The sequence below is a fragment of the Notechis scutatus genome, chromosome 4, assembly GCF_049901735.1.
Source record: "Notechis scutatus isolate UNSWTSFEM ecotype Mainland chromosome 4, rNotScu1.2, whole genome shotgun sequence".
NCBI classification, from domain to species: Eukaryota; Metazoa; Chordata; class Lepidosauria; order Squamata; family Elapidae; genus Notechis; species Notechis scutatus.
The window spans coordinates 116819911-116842929 of record NC_142012.1 but is presented as its reverse complement, the minus strand read 5'-3'; the positions used below and the strand labels follow the sequence as shown (position 1 = coordinate 116842929).

The 23019-nt window shown below is 35.0% G+C and overlaps 1 protein-coding gene across 6 annotated transcripts in view; it reads left to right on the top strand.

Annotated features, from left to right (window-relative positions):
• VTI1A (vesicle transport through interaction with t-SNAREs 1A) overlaps positions 1-23019 on the top strand; it is a 202429-nt gene that overhangs the window by 114647 nt on the left and 64763 nt on the right. For 4 of the 6 annotated variants that reach the window (XM_026670708.2, XM_087964542.1, XM_087964540.1 and 1 more), the window contains 2 exons: positions 20154-20224; positions 20854-20915. In XM_026670708.2, coding sequence (XP_026526493.1) covers positions 20154-20224; positions 20854-20915 — 133 coding nt within the window. Of the gene's footprint in view, positions 1-20153; positions 20225-20853; positions 20927-23019 lie in introns of all 6 variants that reach the window. The other 2 variants (XM_026670717.2, XM_087964543.1) reach the window with 1 other exon arrangement.

Genomic DNA, 23019 nt, shown 5'->3' with positions numbered 1-23019 from the left:
ACCAGAAGAGGCAGAAGAACGAGAGACCAAATTTCCAACATCACTGGATCATGGAGAAAGCTAGGAAGTTCCAGAAAAACATCTACTTCTGCTTCATTGAGTATGCTAAAGTCTTTGATTGTGTGGATCACAACAAATTGTGGCAAGTTCTTAAAGAGATGGGAATACCAGACCATCTTACTTGCCTCTTGAGAAACCTATAGGTGGGTCAAGAAGCAACAGTGAGAACTGGATACGGAATCACTGATTGGTTCAGAATTGAGAAAGGAGTTCAGCAAGGCTGTATACTGTCACCCTGTCTATTTAACTTATATGCTGAGCACATCATGAGAAAGGCAGGGGCTAGATGAATTACATGTTGGAATTAAGATTGCCAGGACAAATATCAACAACTTCAGATATGCAGATGATACCACTCTAATGGCAGAAAGTGAAGAGAAACTAAAGAGCCTCTTGATACAGGTGAAGGAGGAGAGTGCAAAAGTTGGCTTGAAACTCAACATTAAGAAAACTAAGATCATGATATCAGGCCTTCTCAATTCCTGGCAAATAGATGGGGACGAAATGAAGGTAGTGACAGATTTTATTTTCCTGGGCTTCAAGATCACCGCAGATGGGAACTACAGTCAAGAAATTAAGATGCTTGCTCCTGGGGACGAAAGCTATGGCAAATCTAGACAGCATACTAAAAAACAGAGACATCATCCCACCAACAGAAGTGTAAATAGTCAAGGCTATGGTTTTCCCAGTTGCAATGTCTGGTTGTGAAAGTTGGTCCATAAGGAAGGCTCAGCGCCAAAGAATTGAGGCCTTCGAACTATGGTGTTGGAGAAGGCTCTTGCAAGGCCCTTGGACTGGAAGGTGATTGAACCGGTCAGTCCTAGAGGAGATCTACCCTGACTGTTGTTTAGAACCGGGGTCCCCAACCCCCCCCCCCGACCCGTACCGAGCTGGTTCTGCTGGGCACCGCCTCTTTTTGTGAAAAGTGCTTCGCTTTTCGGAAGTCACCGGCCCTCATCAAGCGGCGCGCGCTCGGTGAGCTTTCCGGTGAGCCATTTCTCCGGAACCCGAACCGCCCGCCATCTTTCATAAAAAATCCCCCCGGCCCCCCCACCGGACGCGGCGCCCCCCTGTGCCGGCCGGGCCCAAAGGGATCTGGTTTAGAAGACCAGATCTTGAAGATGAAACTCAAATACTTTGGCCACCTAATGAGAAGGAAGGACTCACTGGAGAAGAACCTAATGCGGGAACGATTGAGGGCAAAAGAAGAAGGGAACAACAGAGAATGAGGTGGCTGGATGGAATCACTGAAGCGTGAGCTTAAATGGACTCTGGGAGATGGTAGAGGACAGGAAGGCCTGGAGGAACATGGGGTTGCGATGGGTTGGATACAAATTGGCGACTACCAACAACAAATTTGCATAGAATTTTCCAAATGTAAGCTTGATGCATATATGATCTCAGTCATAGTTCGTTCTTTTTTTTTTCTTCTGTTCAACATGTCTGATTTTTGTATCTGGACAAGTCCCTGCAGCTTTCTTGGCAAAGTTTTTCTAAAATAGTTTGCCATTATGTTCTTTCTAGGGTTGAGAGAAAATGACTAGACCAAGATCATCCAGCTGGCTTTATATTCAAGACAGGATTAAATCTCCCAGCTGGATGTCCTTGATCCAGTTTCTTGCCCAATGCCTTAACACCACATCAGACTGGCTCTCAATAGTTCTTAGCTGATAAATGGGTGCTTTCCAGTCGGTCTTCATTCCTGGCCTAAATAACTCTATGGTATTTTCTTGGCAACATTTGGAAAAGTGGCTTGCCATTATCTTCTTCCTAGGATTGAGTGACCTATCCAAAGTCACTCAACTAACTTTGTGCCTAAGGCATGAATAGAACTCAGTTTCCTTGTTTCCTGACTGGTGTTTTAACCACTATAACAACATTAGCTCTCACAAAGCCTCTATAGTAGGTCAATATTGGGGATGTGGGGGAGGGGGAAACTGAGACATTTTGTTTAGTCTAACCAGTGCTCCCATAACTCAACCTAGATTTTCCTATATTATATTTTCCTATATTAGGAGCCTCGGTGGCGTAGTGGTTAGAGTATAGTACTGCTACTCCTACTGCAATTTGGCAGATCGAATCCCACCAGGCTCAAGGTTTACTCAACCTTCCATCCTTCCAAGGTGGGTAAAATGAGGACCCAGATTGTTGGGGGCAATATGCTGACTCTGTAAACCGCTTTGAGAGGGCTCTAAAGCACTATAAAGCAGTATATAAGTAAGTGCTATTGCTATTCTGCTAGCTCAAACTGATTTTGTTTACATTAAGTACAGAGCTACTATAATAATAATAATATATAATAAATAATACATTTAAGAGTGTATAGTACAATATTTCACTTCTTCAATGGTGATAAAAACCAGCTGATAATGTCAACAGCATAAGAGTATTTGACTTAAACCAGAGCAGGTTAGGATTTGGAATATCAAGAACAGAATATGTGTAATCATCAGAGGCTTTAGAATATTTTTCCCTTAATCTATCTGTGGATAAGACCTCTAGTAATTACCAGTTATGATTTTCCTAAACCCCTTTGTCTATGTTTTTATATAAAATAACCTCTCCTCCCTTTCTTGCAGCAATTTATCTGAGACGTAAGTTGGGTTGAGGGATAATATCACCCAATCATTTCTAAGGCTAAAAATGAACTTGATCTGATATTTTTTTTTCAGTTAGAATCTAGCACCTTAGCCACTATGGGATATTTCTTACTTCAAATGTTTATCTTTCATGATATCAAATATTAATCAATGTATATTTTAGGTTGCTTGTGATTCTTTTTTCTAAAGCAGCGTGTACATATATTGGCATGTACTTCTAGGAATGACACATTCCTAGAAGTTGATGTTTTGTGTGTGTTGGTTTTGGTGTGGCACATCAGTAGTATGTAAAGCATCAAGCAGGTTAATCCTGTTGAGAAGTTTGAATAGATGGAATTCTTTCTTTGTTTTTTAACAAATGCTGTTGCCATGTTGTCTTTTTTTTTTTACACAGTTTTCATTGTCTTTTATTCCTACAAGTTTATTTGGAAGATGGGTGTAGCCATCAAATAACTTCTGATTTTCTGACTGGATCCAGTCAGTGTCTCCAAAGAACTGGGTTTAACATATCTTTCATAGTCTTTAAAACTGAAAACAGTGTTGATTTAATAAAGAAGAAAAGAAATAAAAATGCTTTATTAAGGTAATATCTCATTACAAATTTAATGTAGTTGTATGTAAGACCATACAACTACAATCTTATAGCTTTAGATTGGCATTTCTTTTCAAGAGTTTATTATTTCTGGATTTAGACAGGAAGATTCAAAGCATTTTTTCTATTCTTCTTAGAGTTAAACAGAAAGGTTCTTGAAGGGCTAAAAACTTCCCATTTAGATAAGCCAGGTGTGTCAAAATGTTCATTATAACTGGTTATAACTTTTTTTTAGTTAGTATCTGCTTTCTTAGAAAGTATCTGCCAGAAAGGTTTTAAATTATTATTATTCCAAGTTTATAGCAATCTCACTTTGAAAATAGAAGCTGATGATATATTTCTGTTCTTTAGCAAGCAATGGTATTAAACTGTTTGATCAGTATCGATATAAGCACCTTAAATATGTTGCTTAGAGTAGCGGTTGCCAACTGATGGGCTTTGGCCCACTGGTGGGCCATGAGAAAATTTTGGTGGGCTGCAGAGAAATCTCACCCCCAGAGCACTCCCCCAAAGCAATGAATCCAGGCCGTGCAGAAACACAAGGCTGCGCTACCCACATGGCCTGCGGGAACCCTCCCCGCCCACTCACTCCTTACCTGGTAAACTTGCCTGCTAAATTGCTATTTTTCCTTTTTCCAACCATCATCTGTTCTGCTGTGCCGAGAGATTTAGATTAGCTAGGAAGCAGAAAATGGTTGGATTTCTTGCTTTTCAGCTAGTCTTTAGATCTTCGGCTCAGCACAGCCGAACCGACCTTAGGACTGAAGGTTTGCTTGCAAGCAAATTCAGTGCAGATTCATGGCAAGCAAATTTGAGAGACTGAGCTAGCCGATGGCAGATAGATAGATATCTGAATGATTCTGTGAGCAACTCAATCTGCTGCTTTTCCTGATTTTGGGTAAAAGTTGCTCTTTTTTATAAAAAAAATTCAATATTTACATGCATGGTGTATTGTGAGTTAATTTTATGAGTTTGCTTGCAAGCAAATTTTATGTGACAGAGCTAGCCAATGGCAGATAGATAGATCTCTGAATGAATCTGTGATTCTGTGAGCAACTCAATCTGCCTGCCTGCTTTGCCTGATTTTGGGTAAAAGTTGCTCTTTTTTAAAATAAAAAATTCAATATTTACATGCATGGTGTGTTGTGAGTTAATTTTGTGAGTTTGCTTGCAAGCAAATTTTATGTGACAGACTGAGCTAGCCAATGGCAGATAGATAGATCTCTGAATGAATTTGTGATTCTGTGAGCAACTCAATCTGCCTGCTTTGCCTGATTTTGGGTAAAAGTTGCTCTTTTTTATAAAAAAATCAATATTTATATAAAAATTTATAATATTTACATACAAGTCATGCCCAGCCAGTCACATGACCACCAAGCCATACCCACAAATTAGGTCACACCCACAGAAACGGTTAGTGGTCCCTGAGATCTAAAATTATGAGTTTGGTGGTCCCTGAGGTCCAAAAGGTTGGCGACCCCGGCTTAGAGAAGACCATGTCAATCAATGTACATGTTCTCTGTATGACTCAATAACCACTTTCTGTAGAATCATTTTTTTGCTGATGGATTTCAAGCAGTTTAAAACAGATGTGAACAGGGTTGCCCACTCTCTCCCCTGCTCTTCATATTAGCATTAGAGACATTATTAACACGAATTAGGCGGAATTCAGATATAAAGGGATTAACAGTTAAGAAAGAGGAATATAAATTGCAAGCGTTTGCGGACAACATGATTTTCTTCCTTGAAGAACCAAAAGACAGGGGACCAAAATTGATGAGTGAATTAGAGAAATTTGGAGCAGTAGCGGGACTTAAAATAAACAAAAAAAAACCAAAATAATGACCAAAGACCTAACAGAAAAACAGAAAATAGAACTAGAAGAAATAATGCATATACAAGTGACAAAGAAAGTGAAATACTTAGGAATTTGGCTAACCCCACACTGTAAGACACTTAAAGAAAACAATTATGATAAACTGATACATCAGGTAAAGAAAGATTTAGAATCGTGGGGGAAACTTCAAATTTCACTACTAGGCCGAATTGCTACTATTAAAATGAACATTCTCCCTAAATTCTTGTACCTATTCCAAACGATCCCAATTAAATTACATAAAAAGTTTTTTGAAGAACTCAATAGAACAACCCTGAAATTTATTTGGCAAGGGAAAAAACCCAGAATAAATGTAAAAGCAATGCAGGATATGAAGAGCAGGGAGGGTTAGCATTTCCAAACTGGGAGTTATACCATATGGCCACCTCATTAGTTTGGTTGAAGGATTGGGTGAATTTAACCAATAAAAGAATACTATTTCTAGAAGGCCATGATTTACAAAGGGGGTGGCACGCCTTTCTATGGGACGTAGGGAAAACCAGTCAAAAATATTTCCATAGGCATTTAATTAGAGACGCACTATTAACAATTTGGAGGAAAATAAGGAAAAAACATTATACAAAAGTACCAGTATGGATTTCAACAATGGAGGCAATGATTCACCCAAACAATTTGGAGCTTATCAAAATGATTAAATACAAAGACTTATTAGACCCACAAGGAAATTTGAAACCGAGGCTGGATCTTCAAGAGCAAGGACATAAAATTGATCAATGGGTTTACCTTCAGATTCAAAGCAGATATAAACAAGACAAAAAGAATTCGGAATTAATAACAAACTGCAACAGTTAGATAAAATTTTATTAGGATCAAATAAAAAAACATAACAAAATTTTATAACTACTTATTAGAAACAGAACTAGAAGAAGAAATCGTAAAAGGAAATATGATTGCTTGGAGTAAGAACGTAGGGCGCAGCATCACATTAGCGGAATGGGAGAAAGTTTGGGGCAGAAACAATAAGATTACCAAATTGGCAGCATACAAGGAAAATCTTTATAAAATGTTTTATAGATGGCATCTCCCCCTTCGAGGTTAGCGAAGATGCACCCCAACATGAGTCCGCATTGCTGGAAGTGTAGGAAAAAAAAGGAACCTTTTTCCATATGTGGTGGTCTTGTGCAGAAACCCAAAAGTATTGGAAGAAAATCAAAACTTTGTTGGAAGAAATCACCAAAGAGCAGATCAAATACAAACCAGAGTCCTTCCTACTAGGGATTTTTGATAAGCAAATTTCCAAAAAAAACAAATACATAACAATACACATTTTAACAGCGGCCAGATTAGCCTTCGCTCAACACTGGAAACAACATCAAATTCCATCAGAAGAAATGATTATTGAAAAAATCTCAAAATGCGCAGAAATGGATAAATTGACTTTGGCGCTAAAAACAAAGACACTTCACTATACTATGATAGCTGGAATTGTTGGTATAATTGGATTGACCAAAGATAAATAATATATTATAAGGCATAAAAGAAAAGTATCAATACATAATAACGAGGTAACGATATAAGTTAAAAACAGGTGTGGTTATATGACACAAGTTAAGGTGATGAAAACAAAAGAAGATCTTGCAAACTGTTAAAATAAGAATACTTTTAATCCTGTAACCTCTTTCTTTCTTTCTTTTCTCAAAATTCTTTCCCTCTCTTCCTCTTCTTTCTTCTTTCTTTTTTTCTTTTTTTCTTTCTTTTGCTTATTTGTGTATGTATTGTGACTGGTTTTAATTGTAAAAATTAATAAACTATATTTAAAAAAAAAAAACAGATGTGAACAAAGTTATGTTATATTTTGTATCTGTTCCCTATAATGGAAATGATGTCTGGTTTTACAACATTGTGCAAAATGTTATTTGTCATGATTACAAACTGTACATTTGACCTAATAAATTACTTACCATTAAGAAAATGATTTATTCCTTATTGAGAGTGTCCAGAAGATAATACTTCATAAAAAAGTAAAAATGCTACAAAAATATTTTATGAGAACTAAATAATAATAATTTATTCTATAGCTATAATAATTGTGTACAAAAAATGTACACAATTTTTGCTCCTTAATGTTCTAAGAAGCACAGATTCCATTTGCTTTTAGAATTATTTTGTTATTTTCACTATTTAATTTACTGTTTGAATTTTCGAATATTCAAGATACTAAAATCTATAAAATTGCTATTCTATGATTTTACGCAATACAGTATGTTGGGATAAAGTTCTGTTTTAAAATCCAGTTACATCGATGTTAATTATTTTTATGTATGCACAGGGTTTAATTAAGTGTGATTCTCACAAATAATTTAAATATAAACTGTATTATAAGAAAATGGTTTTCCTTTGCAATGTTGTTTATTATTCTTTATATTTATATTAAGATTCTCCATAAATTTTACTTTTCTCTTCTTCTACTATAATCTCATAACTCCTGGATCTTAAATTGGTCCTGACTCTTACAGTCTATAGCCTGAAGACATAGCTCTGCCAGTGTGTTTTGTTGTCTGAATGGTAGGGACTTTACAGTGATTGTGTTGACCTTATATGGGATGGATTCTGCTGCTGATTGTGATTTTCTATTTTATAAATTGATTCTGCATAGGCTCTGATATATTTATATATTGGTTTTATAACCAATATACAAATATATGTTTTTATCGGATTGTTTTATCCGTTATGAACTTCCCAGAATCACTTAGATGAGATGGGCAACAATACAAATGAATTAATTATTATTAATAATATTAAGAAAGATACAAAGGGGCTAATTCTGGCTGCACAAGCTCAAGTCTTAAGAACAAATGCATATGAAGTCAGAACTGAGAAAAGAGCAAATAGCAAAAGACAGCAAATGCTGTCCCGGCAAGTTGAAGAAACAATGAACCACCTGGTTGGTTGCTGTAAGAAGATTGCACAAACTGACTATAAACAATATCATGATAAAGTATCAACAATGGTGCAATGGAATATCTGCAAGAAATACCTTGCCTGCAGAGCAAGAACTGGTGGGCCACAAAAGAGACAAAGTAATAGAAAATGAAAAAGCTATAATGCTCTGGGACTTTAGAATTCAAAGAGTTAGGCACCTACCCCGTAACACCCCAGGCTTAACAACTGCCAGTAAGAAAGATAAACAAATCTGAGTAATGGACCTGATAGTACCTGGAGACAGCAGAATAGAAGAAAAAGAACTTAAGAAAAATCACAAAATACAAATAGAAATAATAGGACTATGGCAAAAGAAGCATCAATAGTAATAGGTACTTTGGATGCAATCCTAAAACATCTGAAACACCATTTGAATACCAGCAGCAGTCAATTGCAAAAAACAACTTTACTTGAAACAGCTTGCATTCTGTGACAATACCTTTAACACTATCAAACACAATATCTGCCTATTGCAGATCCTTGGGAAGGATTCAGTTGGTGGGTAAAAATGCCAACTCCAGTCTAAATATCTGGCTGACTATGTGACAAATCATAACAATAATAATATTAACAACAACAATAATATTAACAACAACAACAACAATAATAATATAACATATGTAGGATCCTGGCAACAACCTGTATCAATCATCAGTGCCAGTCAATAATATTTGTGATACATTTTTAAATGTTCAGTTGAATGTGTTTCATGTTTAATGAATGATAATAATGATATATGCTCAAAAAAATAAAGGGAACACTTAAACAACACAATGGAACTCCAAGTCAATCACACTTCTGTGAAATCAAACTGTCCATTGAGGTAGCAACACTGATTGACAATCAATTTCACATGCTGTTGTGCAAATGGAATAGACAACAGGTGGAAAGCATAGGCAGTTAGCAAGACATCCCCATGGTTCTGCAGGTGGTGACCACAGACCACTTCTCAGTTCCTATGCTTTCTGGCTGATCGTTTGGTCACTTTTGAATGCTGGTGGTGCTTTCACTCTAGTGGTAGCATGAGACAGAGTCTACAACCCACACAAGTGGCTCAGGTAGTGCAGCTCATCCAGGATGGCACATCACTGCGAGCTGTGGCAAGAAGGTTTGCTGTTTCTGTCAGCGTAGTGTCCAGAGCATGGAGGTGCTACCAGGAGACAGGCCAGTATATCAGGAGACGTGGAGGAGGCCGTAGGAGGGCAACAACCAGCATCAGGACCGCTACCTCCGCCTTTGTGCAAGGAGGGACAGGAGAAGCACTGCCAGAGCCCTGCAAAATGACCTCCAGCGGGCCACAAATGTGCATATGGCTGCTCAAACGGTCAGAAACAGACTCCATGAGGGTGGTATGAGGGCCCGACGTCCACAGCCCAACACCGTGCAGGACGTTTGGCATTTGCCAGAGAACAACAAGATTGGCAAATTTGCCACTGGTACCCTGTGCTCTTCACAGATGGAAGCAGGTTCACACTGAGCACATGTGACAGACGTGACAGGGTCTGGAGACGCCGTGGAGAACGTTCTGCTGCCTGCAACATCCTCCAGCATGACCGGTTTGGCAGTGGGTCAGTACTGGTGTGGGGTGGCATTTCTTTAGGGGCCTCACAGCCCTCCATATGCTCACCAGAGGTAGCCTGACTGCCATTAGGTACCGAGATGAAACCTCTTGTGAGACCATATGCTGGTGCGGTTGGCCCTGGGTTCCTCCTAATGCAAGACAATGCTAGAGCTCATGTGGCTGGAGTATGTCAGCAGTTCCTGCAAGACGAAGGCATTGATGCTATGGACTGGCCCACCCATTCCCCAGACCTGAATCCAATTGAGCACATCTGGGACATCATGTCTCACTCCATCCTCCAATGCCACATTGCACCACAGACTGTCCAGGAGTTGGGGAATGCTTTAGTCCAGGTGTGGGAGGAGATCCCTCAGGAGACCATCCGCCACCTCATCAGGAGCATGCCCAAGCATTGCAGGGAGGTCATACAGGCACGTGGAGGCCACACACACTACTGGGCCTCATTTTGACTTGTTTTAAGGACATTACATCAAAGTTGGATCAGCCTGTAGTGTTTTTTTCCACTTTAATTTTGAGTGTAACTCCAAATCCAGACCTCCATGGGTTGCTAAATTTGATTTCCATTGATAATTTTTGTGTGATTTTGTTGTCAGCACATTCAACTATGTAATGAACAATGTATTTAATAAGAATATTTCATTCATTCAGATCTAGGATGTCTTATTTTTGTGTTCCCTTTATTTTTTTTGAGCAGTCTATATAACAGTTGACTAGACCTGGATGGAACTTGATAACTTGGATCAGAATACAAGAAAACTAATGACAATGCGTCATGCTTTGTACCCAAATAGTTTTATTAATTGGCTGTATTTGCCAAAGCAGTAGAGAACTAAATTTTAGAGAAAAAAAAGCATGACATAAAAAGCTACCTTAAGAAAAGGAAAGAACTCTTGCGAAAGATTTTCAATCAAGAAAAGCATTTGAAAACAACAAAGTTGAAGGCTAAATATTAATTATTAATTATTAATTGAAAGAATAAACCAATGCATGGTAAATATTTGAAGGATACAGAAGGAAAAGCTGATAAAAAAATTGACAAAGTTGGTTAAGATCTGGAGTGTGAAAGAAAGAAAATGTAGGATTTATTCTAGAGCTCAAAACAAATTTTGCTAACTAAATGAAGGCAAAAATTCAATTGTAGCAAACAACAGTAAATGTCCCTTAGTTAAAAAGGATGAAACAATTGATGATTTGATCTGTGGCTGCAACAAAATTTCACAAACTGACACAAGCAATGCCATGACCATGTTGCCAGTATTATTCATTGGAAAATTTGTCAGAGTTTTTATTTATTTATTTATTTGATTAATTTATTTTGTCAAGCATGTTTTTGATAACAGATATAATTAGAAACATGATTATGAGTACATGAAATAGGTACGGATAAAAGGGAACATTAGGACAGGGACGGTAGGCACCGTGGTGCTCTTATACACACCCCTTACAGACCTCTTAGGAATAGGGTGAGATCAACAATAGAAAGTCTAAGGTTACAGTTTTGGGGGTTTGGGGAAGAGACCACAGAGTCAGGTAGTGCATTCCTGGCATTGACAACTCTGTTGCTGAAGTTGTATTTTCTGCAATCGAGTTTGGAGCCGTTTACATTAAGTTTGTATCTGTTGTGTGCTCATGTATTGTTGTGGTTGAAGCTGAAGTATTCATTGACAGATAGGACACTTAGGTCAGACCGAAGGCAGCATAGTTCTAAGTTGTCTAAGCCCAAAATTTTGATTTATATGTAATAAAAACTACAGGGACCATTAAGTTGAGAAGGTTTTTTGAAAACGAGTGAGTTAAGATCTTATCGGATTTTAAGATCCAAAAGACAGATATCATGTTCTTAACATCCCTGATATATCAGTCATTGAAATGAAGAATGTCTGGTTCATTGATGTTGCTATTCCTCATGATGCTAGGATTGAGGTAAAGCGACTGGGAAAAAAATTGTTGAATGCTTGTGGAAAAAGAAATCTATTGTAATACCAATTGTAATTAGAGCCCTTGGAGCAATACCAAAGAATGTCCTCAATATCTGGAAATACTGAATTTATCAGACTTGAACACCCTAATTTTGATAACCACCCTGCTTGGAGCTATCTTATATTCTGGATGTTACCTTAGTAATTCTTATATCTTTCGCTAGAATTAGTAAATTTCCACCAGTCTTAGACTGAGAATCTAACTGTAGATTACCTGCACATAATAATTTGTAAATAAATTTCTCATTGAAATTAAAAGAAAGAATTTAAAGGACAATACTACAAGTAGGTGGCTTTTATTTTAATAAAGGGAAAGATTCTAGTCTTTTTGAACAGATAGAACAAAAACCTTATCTATTTAGTTTTCTATAATCAGAGTTTTTTTAAATGAAATTTAAAATATTCATAATAAAAGATTATTACTATGACATCAAACAAAGCAATAAAGTATTTGAGAAATGTAAAGCGAGATGTTCACTTGTTTCAAAATAAGAGATATGACTTGCCAAAGCCCGATCACTTTTTAGTATGCATCACTTTTATTATTTATTAATTAATTAAATTTATTTGCTGTCCATCTTCCCCGTAAGGTGACTCTAGGTGGCTTAGAAAGAGTAAACGCATCTTATAAAATCAAATGCACAGCATGTTCATAGAACATTGTTCTATAAACAGAGGGGCAGAACTTCAGTTTCTTGGGCATGCTTGCTTTTTTGAACCCAATGACTGTTGCTACAGATGTGAAATAAAAATCTTCTTTTCCTTTTCTTAACTTAGTTTTATGGAAGCAAAGACATATTATATCATTTTCAGTCTGCACTTTTTATCCTGATTTAGTCTGAGTTCTAATGATTTCTTTTAAAATGACTGGCAGTGCAGTAAACACAAATTATATTTAATCAATTTTTTTAGGGACTGTATTACTAAATTGCTACATTTTTCATATTTATGTTATTGCATTCCCATGAACTTGTTATATATTGTTTTCATTGTAACATAATTCTATATGTATGTTATTTCTGAAAAATAGTATTTCAACATTATTACTTTCTATTTTAATTAATAGACCTTGAATATTGCTAATTGCTGTAAAATACGTAGAAACTCTATTAGTTGTTTGTTTTGTGTCTGAAAATATAGAGAACTTGGCACTTTAATTCCAACCAGCCATAATTATAATTATTGCCCACAGAAGCCATACCAATTGCTGAATGTGGCAGCAGCATAAAATGCAGCATAGAATGCCTTTTTCTTTCAAGTCTTGATGGTTGTCATTTGATTAAATATCTGTGAATTCCGTTTGATGTCTTTATAATTCAGATGTGGTATATGCTTTTATATAAATATAAAAGATTTCTGACTAAATAAGTTTGCTGCAAGGATGTTAGAGCTTATATTGTTTGTTTGGATATTATGGTTTTAAACTGTTCTTAATTTCTGCCATTTGTTCTCTTGATGGAAGAAATGTGTTAAGGTGGAAAAAAGGGGGGAAATCCATTATATTTGAAGGAATTTGTTAATTTTGTTGTACTTCATTGCATGGCAGGTGGTAATAATGTCTATGCTAGCCCTGTCAAAATATGAAAATTAAAGTGACGATGGTTTTTAATGAAATCCATTTGACAAATATAATTAAGGTGTTTTAATATGAAGGCCTGTAATAAAGACTACCGGTGGACTCCCCGAGGTCTTGACTAATTGTGTAGATTGCTTTTAAGCTTTGAATAGTTTTATTGGATAATGAACTGTTAAGAAGTGTTAGATCTTTCTTAAGCTGAATTTAGTTTGAAAAAGAATAGGAGAGACAGGCCCGAGGTGTGGCATTTTAAACATAATTAGAAGAGAGTTTTAAGTTATCATCTTTGATCTTACTGTCAGGTTTTGATTAGAGCTGTAAATGCTTTAATCAAGTGCAATGTAGTCATTACATTTCTAACTGTTTTAAAACTGTGAAATTACTGATATGCTGACATCAGTTTAACAGATTTTGAATATTTGAGAGAAGACTGTTGGTAAATTGGGGTTTTTATATTAATCTGTCAGACCAATGATTTTTGTCTTTTATATTATGCATGCATAATTATAGTATTCTGATGAATTGTTTGGGGTTTTTTTTTAAAGCAAAGATCTGAAGGAATGTTTCTTACATTTGATCTTATATTCAACTACATAACATTTTAAGATAGATGATTGATAGATAGATAGATAGATAGATAGATAGATAGATAGATAGATAGATAGACAGTTCTTAAACACATTATAAATTCTTTATGCAAAGGATAATGTAGAATTGTTTGTTATAGTTAACAGATCTGTCAATCAGAATTGGAAGGGACCTTGTAGGTCATCTAGTCCAACCCCCCGCCCAAGTGGGAGACCCTACACCATTTCTGACAAATGGCAGTCCAATCTCTTCTTGAAAGTGATGGCGCTTCCACAACTTCCGAGGGCAAGCTGTTCCATTGGTTGATAATGATCATTAATTACCTTTACCTGTACACAGAAATAAACTTGCAAAATACTGCCAGAATTGTTTCTGCCTATCTTGTCTGAACATCCAAAGAAAGCATGCTGAGAGCATCTTATCCACTTAAGACAGTAACTGGGTTGTGGGCCAAGATGCAGAGCTTTCCAGAATGTTGGCCTTGCTCTGAGATACACTTCTTCTGAGAGAAGATTCACTTCCTTCTGTCCTGGCATTTTATGTAGCTAACAAAAACATCCCATTCCAATCCACATTTGATGTTAAATAATAATGAACAATCATTATATTAATTGCTATATTTTATGTTTGGTATATTATTCTTTGTTCTTTTATTCTGTTTCATTGTGTATCTGTTTTGTTTTGCAGCATGTTAACTGAACTGGGGTAGTTTACAGAATATATACATTTGCTAATGATTGTCAAAGTTTTGCTATACCGCCAGAGAGAGACTTGTCAAAAGTTGATGTCTAGTCTTTTTTTTTTTGCCAGAACTATCCATAAGATCCAGGTTCTTTTTATAGACAGAAATAACTTTTCTGTTTATGGCAAAACAAATCTGGAGAAAACCGTTGACTTGAGACTCTTTATTTAATGACATTTTTTAAACTTTATGTACTGTACTTTAATAAAAACACTTTGATTTTGTATTTGCGGCTGGTATAGATTGACAGGTTTTAACTAACAGTTGTAAATGATAGCTGAGCTTGATTTGAAATCCCTGATTTGTTACCTTGGTGTACTGTATCATTTGCTCACCATTGGAGGCATACTTGACAAGGCATGTCTATTATTTACAAAACAGTAAATTGTATAATTTGCTAAATATGTCCTGTAAGGTCACATTAAACATAGTTGTTTTCTATTCAGAAATAATTCACAATGACTCTATAATTAAGATTACCGTACAATTAAATTAATACATGAAATTGCTGCTGAAGTGGTTAAATTGTACAAAAAACTATCTATTCTGTCCAAATCGGAGCAAATGACCATATCAATAATTTTTGAAAGGATTTAAATAAGTCTTGATTAATATGCCTTTTACATTGCCTTATTCTAATTGTATTTCTGAAATAAATTAACTTTCCATTGAATTATTTTTCAAGCATATTACCTGTTAATATGAAACAATTATTGTGTTTTCATACAATCTTAAGGCTCATAAATAATGTTCAGCTTGGAGTTTTTTTAATTTATGGAGGTTTTTAAAACTTTTTAAACTTGTACCCACAGCAGTCTACATTTTGTTTTACTTTAAAAAAAAAATTCTTAGAACTCTGAGTTTCTAACTTTGCAATATGCTTTTTTTTCCTAAAGGAAAGATTGGTTAATTTTAATTATCATTTTAATCAAGCCAACAGAAATATGTTATTTTGCTGGTTCTGTGGTGTTTGTAATTTATACCCATTAAATTGATGTTTTATCATCTATTACTGATTTCTGGGATTTTGTTTGTACTTATTGACTGTAACAAGTATTTGTAAAGGAGAAAAATGGTCTCAGTCACTTCTACTGTATCTAAAAAGAAGAACAGGATTTACAAATGATAAATGGGGAAGTTGACTAGCTAACTAATAAAGATTTGTCTTAATCAAGTATGATTTGTCAGAACAGGAGCGCATTGAGGTCAGGCCACATGCAATGAATAATACAGCATTCACAGGAGAGGAGGACCAGGCAAAAAGCCTCATAAATATGCTGTGATTACCCAGTGCTAATTCTTATTCAAAGAATGAATGGCATTAAAGCCAACTCCTAGGTTTCTCAGCAGTTCATCTGTTTTCTTTGCTTTCAGGTCTTCTGACGAAAACAAAACTTATTTTCTATAAGCATTTTTCTGAAGTATTCCTTACTGTGAATTCATTTCTATATGTGACTGCAGACTTGAACATTAATAGCAGTAAATATTGTCCATTCTTTCTTTCTTTCTTTCTTTTTTACTTTGCTAAAGCATGCTTATGTGAATAAGTTCTCTTTACTGTCTTGGAAGAATGAGGAATAAAAGAGCAATAAGGATACTTGACATTATATTAAAGATAAAAAATGATTTTATATTGATATGCTGCTACGTCTTATTTTCAGCAGCTTTATTTTATTGTGTGGAATCAAGTGATGTTTGATTGTCTAATAGAACCTATTATGCAGTTATGCAAGTGATACATATTGGGATCTTTAACACAGAGTTACAGTATATGGAGGCATACGTAAGCAAATCTATGCAAAGGACAAATTGTAAACTTAATAATTGATTTATTAATCTTTGTGATCATACAAAAATCTAATTGATGAACAGTATTTTATTTGATATTGGCTCTTGATCCAGGGGTCAAAGGAAGCAAAGTTTCATGATATGTTACACATGTACAAAAGGAACAGAGCTTCTGTTATGATAACACAATGCTGCTTTTGCCATTTTAATGAAATCACTCTTTCCACCTATAATTTTCTCTCCACAACTAGAACCTTCTAGAGTTGGTTGGGTTGACGACAAGTGACAGGAGCAAGTCACCCAGTGAGCTTCCATTACTGAGCCTGGACTAGAATCTGGATTTTCTAGCTCATAGTCTAATATCTTAATCACTGCGCCACACTGACTGTCAATATCAATAACCATCTTCAATCTCATCTTAAAATTACTGTATGTATGTGTGCACACACATGCATGCCTCAAATTACTTTTTAGCTCTTGGCAACTGCTGCATTAATCCCTGCAATTTTCTTGGCAAGAAGTAGTTTGCCATTACCTGCTTCCTGGGGTTGAGCAAGAGTATCTGGCCAAGCTCACCCAGCTGGCTTTTTGTGCAAGATGGGACTAGAATTTACAGTTTCCTGGGGTTCTAGCATGGTGCCTTAACCACTACACCAACTGTCTGTCTGCTTCAATCTTTCCTCATAATTGCTGCAGATATTAGCTAATGATAGATAGATAGATAGATAGATAGATAGATAGATAGATAGATAGATAGATAGATGATAGATAGATAGATAGATAGATAGATAGATAGATAGATGATAGATAGATAGATAGATAGATAGATAGATAGATAGATAGATAGATAGAGGATGGATGGACAATCAATGTTGTTGTGTATGGGTGCTTGCCTGCCGCTCGTGCAGCTCTGTTTCCTTCTCCTCCCTCAGCTGGGCTGCTGATGTTGGAGACCGCTGACATAGAACATCAAAACAATTTTTAAAAATACTTTGAGATAATTTATTCTTTTAAAGGTATATCAAACCATTATTATGAAATGTTACTTGTTCTACAACTTTGAATTATATCTTGGAAACAGCTTTCACTAAAAGGAAATGAACCTTTTTGCTTGCTATCTACCACCATCCTAGTGACTTCCTCATCATAATGCTATTATTCCAAAATACATTTTAAGGATATTTTCTTAAAGGAGTACACAAAACTGATGATTGTTTTATTCCATAATAAAACGGATCTTTGTATCCAAGCTTTTGTATTAAAGCTATATAATTTATAGGAATGTTGATTTGAAATTATTTTACAAAAATTTTGCAAATTACATGGTTTTATTTAGTGACATACTCATCCATAGCAATGAAAATAAAATAAACTATCAAATTGACAGCTCTCTATTCTTGATTATTGGTAATTCTAATTGTTGACTGTATCATTATTAGTTATTAAACTTTACAATTGATAAATTGTCTTTCTTTAAAGAGACTGTGGGATTAAATGTGTTCTCAGAATTTTACTGTAAAATCATATAGCTTTTTTCCCCCTTTAGTTTTGTGCATTTTAAAGATGTTTTGTGTTACAACAGATTTCATAGCTTTTAAACTAGCTGTGTCTTTTTCTAGGTTTCTGCAGCTGCTACTTCTAGTTGTATCTACAGTATGTGTATACCCAACCATTTGCTTCGTAATTTCCCCATGATTTGTCACTTCAAAAACAAGTGTTCCTTGTTTAGTCCAGCACATTCAAAGCACCTCTTTCAAAGTTCTTTCACAATGCTTATATTGAACCACCTTTTGCTTCTAGATATACTGTATGCAGCTAAAATTATACAGAGTTGAAAGCCGTATGAATGACCTGTCTCTGTGGATAACTTACCTCTTTAGTTATGTCAACCCATGATTACACGTAGTGAGAATTATTAGTATTGTTTAAACTTACAAAGTTACTATAAGTATCTACTATCTTTGATAGATTGTTTTTACCTGCTTACCACACTGAAACAATGACTGATGACCTTTGCACTACTCATGCTAAGTGGGCATCTAAGCAAGCAGCAATAATCACCAACTTTGTTAGAGGGAAACTACTACATCTCTTTACTTAGCTATAATGGATGACAGCTTCAGTTATTATTAATTGCCCCCCAACTTGTTACAATTAAGCATAATTCAAGAACATATCATGTTTGGTTCAGTCATGACTGCCATGAAACTTAGAATACTCTAAATTGTCACTCTAAATTACACAAAGAGAATTTCCCCCCCAATTTCTGACCTGGTGAAATTGAAAAAAATAATAATTCAAACATTTAAAAAAAGGAATGCTATGTGGATATACTGGCAATGTTTGATTGAGGCTACTGGGTTAGCAGCACCAGCTTTTTCCAATAACATTAATATCTCTTCCCCACATATACTAGCCAGTGTATGAGAACACCATGTTCTTACCCTATATAGGCAAGTGGAGTATTCCCTGGCAGACTTGGGGTTGGATGTTATCTCTCTTCTCCACTAGGAGGAGATAAAGCCCCAAGCTCATATGTTTATTACATATGAAATAATATTTATTATTGTATGCTGATGATGCAATAATCCTGTCATTACCATCCATTAATCTTTAAAAAATTCTGAGATTACTTATGTTATCATTGGATTGAGAAAGAACTAATAATAAATTAAACTAAGACTAACAGTTTTACTTTCACTGTGCACAAAACAAAGGATCTGGAACTTAGGTAGGCAGTCCATTGAGCAGGTTAAGATTTTTAAATATCTAGGAGTAGTTTTCAAGCCTCAGAAAGCAGAAATACTCACCTGGACAATGTATCCCTCAATGCACAGAGACGTGTATCAGCTCTACAAATTTATTATTTTTTACAGAGGAGCACAGTTTATCCCTGCTGCAATTAAGCTGTTTGAAGCTAAAGCATGAGCACAATTGCTACATGGGATTCAATTAGGACCATATAACAATATCAACAACTTAGGTAGAATTCAAACAAATTTTCTAACTATCTTCCAGGTTTACCACTGTGTTCCAAATGTAGAAGGAGTCAGTATACTTGAATCTTTTGTTTTACTGGTTGAAACTATATTACAGTCACAGTGGGCTGACCCATGTAATATTGGCAGACAACTACAAATCTTACTAGGAAATAGCAATCCAAAAGAAACTGAGCCTCTATGGTTTTCTGGTAATGCCATCTTAACCTCACAGTTAGATCAAGCCAGATCAGTACTAAGGCAAAATATCTTAAATATACAAGGTCAAATAGTAATCTCTCACAATATACAGTATTTGCAAATAACCAAACTTTAGTGTCTAAACCAGCCTCATATTTATGTTCATTACAATTCTCATATTTAGGAAAACTTATCTTTAACTTGATTTAATCTCTCAACTGCTGTCCTGGAATGGAAATATAGGAAATTATATGAAACGTAATATTGCCCTGTGTTTTAGGGGCCATAAAAAGGACAGCCCATGTTCATCAGTATTCTACAGGGACACTTGCTACCAGTTAATTACACCTACTTTATATACATTTCCAGGGCGCTCTGATAACTTTTATCATTTAAATAATCAAGATACATTTATTATACCAATTCTTCAGTTTTGCCATTGTTGGTGCAATCAAGTTCACATATTTGTTAACTACTAGTTTTTTTGCATTTTATGATATTTTAAAATTATTTTTATTTTTCTGGTCTCAGTTTATCAAATGTTTTTAAATGTGTGCTATTTTATTGCAGATGTTATAAAACTATTGCCTGTTTTTCAATTATATTTAACTTATTGGCTTTTTTTCTTGCTTTTTTTCCTTCATGCAGAACAAATTGGTCAAGACATATTAGAAAATCTCAATCATGACAGAGAGAAGATCCAGCGTGCTCGAGACAGAGTAAGTTTAAATATAAGAAAAATAATCTGAGTGGAATTCGATATTTATAATATTAATGAATGGGTCTCATAAATGCTTTTTTTTAAAGATAGGCAAAGCTTCTAAAATGTTTTATCTTTGAATATTCTTCAAAGATTGTTCAACATTGTTTAACCATTAAAATATTATTCACATTATTTCTGAATTGTTATCTGCCTGGCTCCAACTGACTCTGAGCAGTTCAACTTCATATCCTATTTGTCAACCATAGAGTTTCCTACACTCTTACTCAAGAAGTTGCTGAATTCAGATGCTTAAGATGAAAGTGTGTGTTCTAGCACACACATTGGCAATGTTGTCCATTAGACAACAAAGATTGTAGTGATTTTTATTTAATTATGAAGTTTATGAGTTGAAAATCTTATATTTAATTCTTAAATTTCAAATAGATACTCTAGATAGTTATTAATTTATTTTGTTGTATTGTTCTTTTTATCTAAGTTTCTCAGAGTCAAGTCACCTCTGAACTCTAGTAAATAAATAAAATTAAATATGTGAAGATTCTGCACAGCAAGCATCAACTAATGTTAACAAAATTGAGCTCAATATATCTGAACATTGTTCAATCTTAGAATATTATTCCTCCACAGCTTAGAGAAACTGATGCAAACTTAGGAAAGAGTTCAAGAATCCTTACAGGAATGTTACGAAGGTAAGAGCAAGGTAGGGATCCTTTCTCTTTCTTTTTCTTCCTTTTTCTCATATTTATAGATAAAATTCATAATTTTTATAATAGTATTATATAATTTTGAATCAATTGAATTTTCAGGTAAGGAACTGACTTAATAACATAGGCAACTAAAATAAAGCATAAATAAAAGTATACAATAACCCAGCAGAGGATTCTTGCACTTATCTTGCAGAATGGAGAACCCAGCCTCTGAATTTCTCTTTTTTCATATAGTAGAGAAGTATAGGGAGCCATGAAGATGACCTTCTAGAAACCACCCGGAAGCTATTAAGTTCAAACCAGGGACAGAACCATGTGTTGAGTTATAGTGCGGGCCATGCAAGAAAAGAGTTCTGTTGTATCACACTCTTATTACCAAAGTGTAAAACAATTTGAACTCTAATTAATTTTTCTTTGAACTGTGTGCTTTGAGTTTCTTCCCCCAAATATGAAAAATTCAGAATAAGATGTAAATTGTATATATTAAACAAAAATTGTGTATATTAAACAAAAATTGTATCATGCATTTATAAGAACAAGTTCTGTACAGGTTGTCTCCTTGTACTGCAAAGTGGGGCAGTGAGGAAGTGATTTTAATATACACTCTCTTCTTTGCTTGATACCTCCTTCTATCTACTACCCCTGGTAGAGCGGAGAGATTAGAGAGAAAGCAATTTCAAGACACTGAGCTGTGTTCACTTCTATAGATTGTAAACAATACAATCATACCAGACAAGGGAAATTATTAGTTATTATATTATACATTATACATTATATTCATTATTTTATATATGTTATATTATTATAATATTATGTTATTTAAGGCATCTACCTATCCTTAACTTTCTAAAGAGAAATAGGATTGTTTTTCCTCTTTGTACAATCAGATTACAAAGGTTAACATAACTGTGTTTGCATCCATTTCACAAACTTCTCACACAATTTAGTCTCTGAACTGCAACATACCAAATTCTCTGATTAAGAGTAATATGTAAATGGCACAAGCTAAATTCAATATCCATGGAGAAAGAAAGTGGCAATTGAAGGAGATGGTTCAGCGCCTGTAGACAATCAATATAATAATAATAATAAAAAAATCCTTGGGCAAGCTTATAGCCTCCCCAGGAAAGGGCTGGGATATGAGCTGTAACGAATATTCTGCATATGTCTCCATTTTGTCAAATCTCATTAAAAGGGCTTATGCTTTATGTCAGTTGAGCTGTCCAAAAATCATTCATCATTCTTAGTGTAAAAAAAGTCATACAGTTGTTTAAATAATATCATATTAATGTTAAAGTTCAGCTGTCATTTAAGAATATGGCTTAATCAGACATAGCATTTAAGAAAAATAGTTTTTTCGGGCTTTACTTCGCTTTCAGGTTGGCAGATTCAAATAAGGATTTATGGGTTTCTAAATCAATGTATTTTCCCATGTTTATGCTTGATGAACCTCAGCTTTTCTTTCAGGTGACTGGAGTTCAGGAGTTCCGTTATTTTCAGCAAAATAAAATAGGTTTTTTTATACAGTGTTTGAATACATTTGCAAGTCATCTAGTGAGGGAAAAAGAAAAACCAACCATAACCTCTGACACTGTGTGCTTGGAAGTCTGTCTAGGACTCCTAGTTTATTAGCTTTCCATAAGATAAATGAAAATTGTGAAATATTCATGGATTCCTATTCTCAGACAAATGCATTATGTGGTCAAATGTTTTAAAAGCTCTGTTGTTTCTTATATATATTTGAGAAAGCCATTTAACTTCTTTCGTTACAAAAATAACTCCTATGTAGACGATTTTACTTGTCAGAATAGAAAGGAAGGTTCTACTTTTAATTTTATAAGTGAGTGCATTGGTAAAAGTGATAGCAATTTGCAAGTTTTTGTCATTGTGCTGACGTGGGCGATACTATGAGGTGGTAATCTTATAGTATGCTAGGAAAATTATCTGAAAAAGTATACTCATGAAAAACAATTTAAATTGCTTTATACACTTAAGGAGAATATTGAATTGTGGGATCATGGGGAGGGAAGGGGAGGGAAGGAGAAAAGGATGAAAGAAAGAAAGAAAGGAAGGAAGGAAGGAAGGA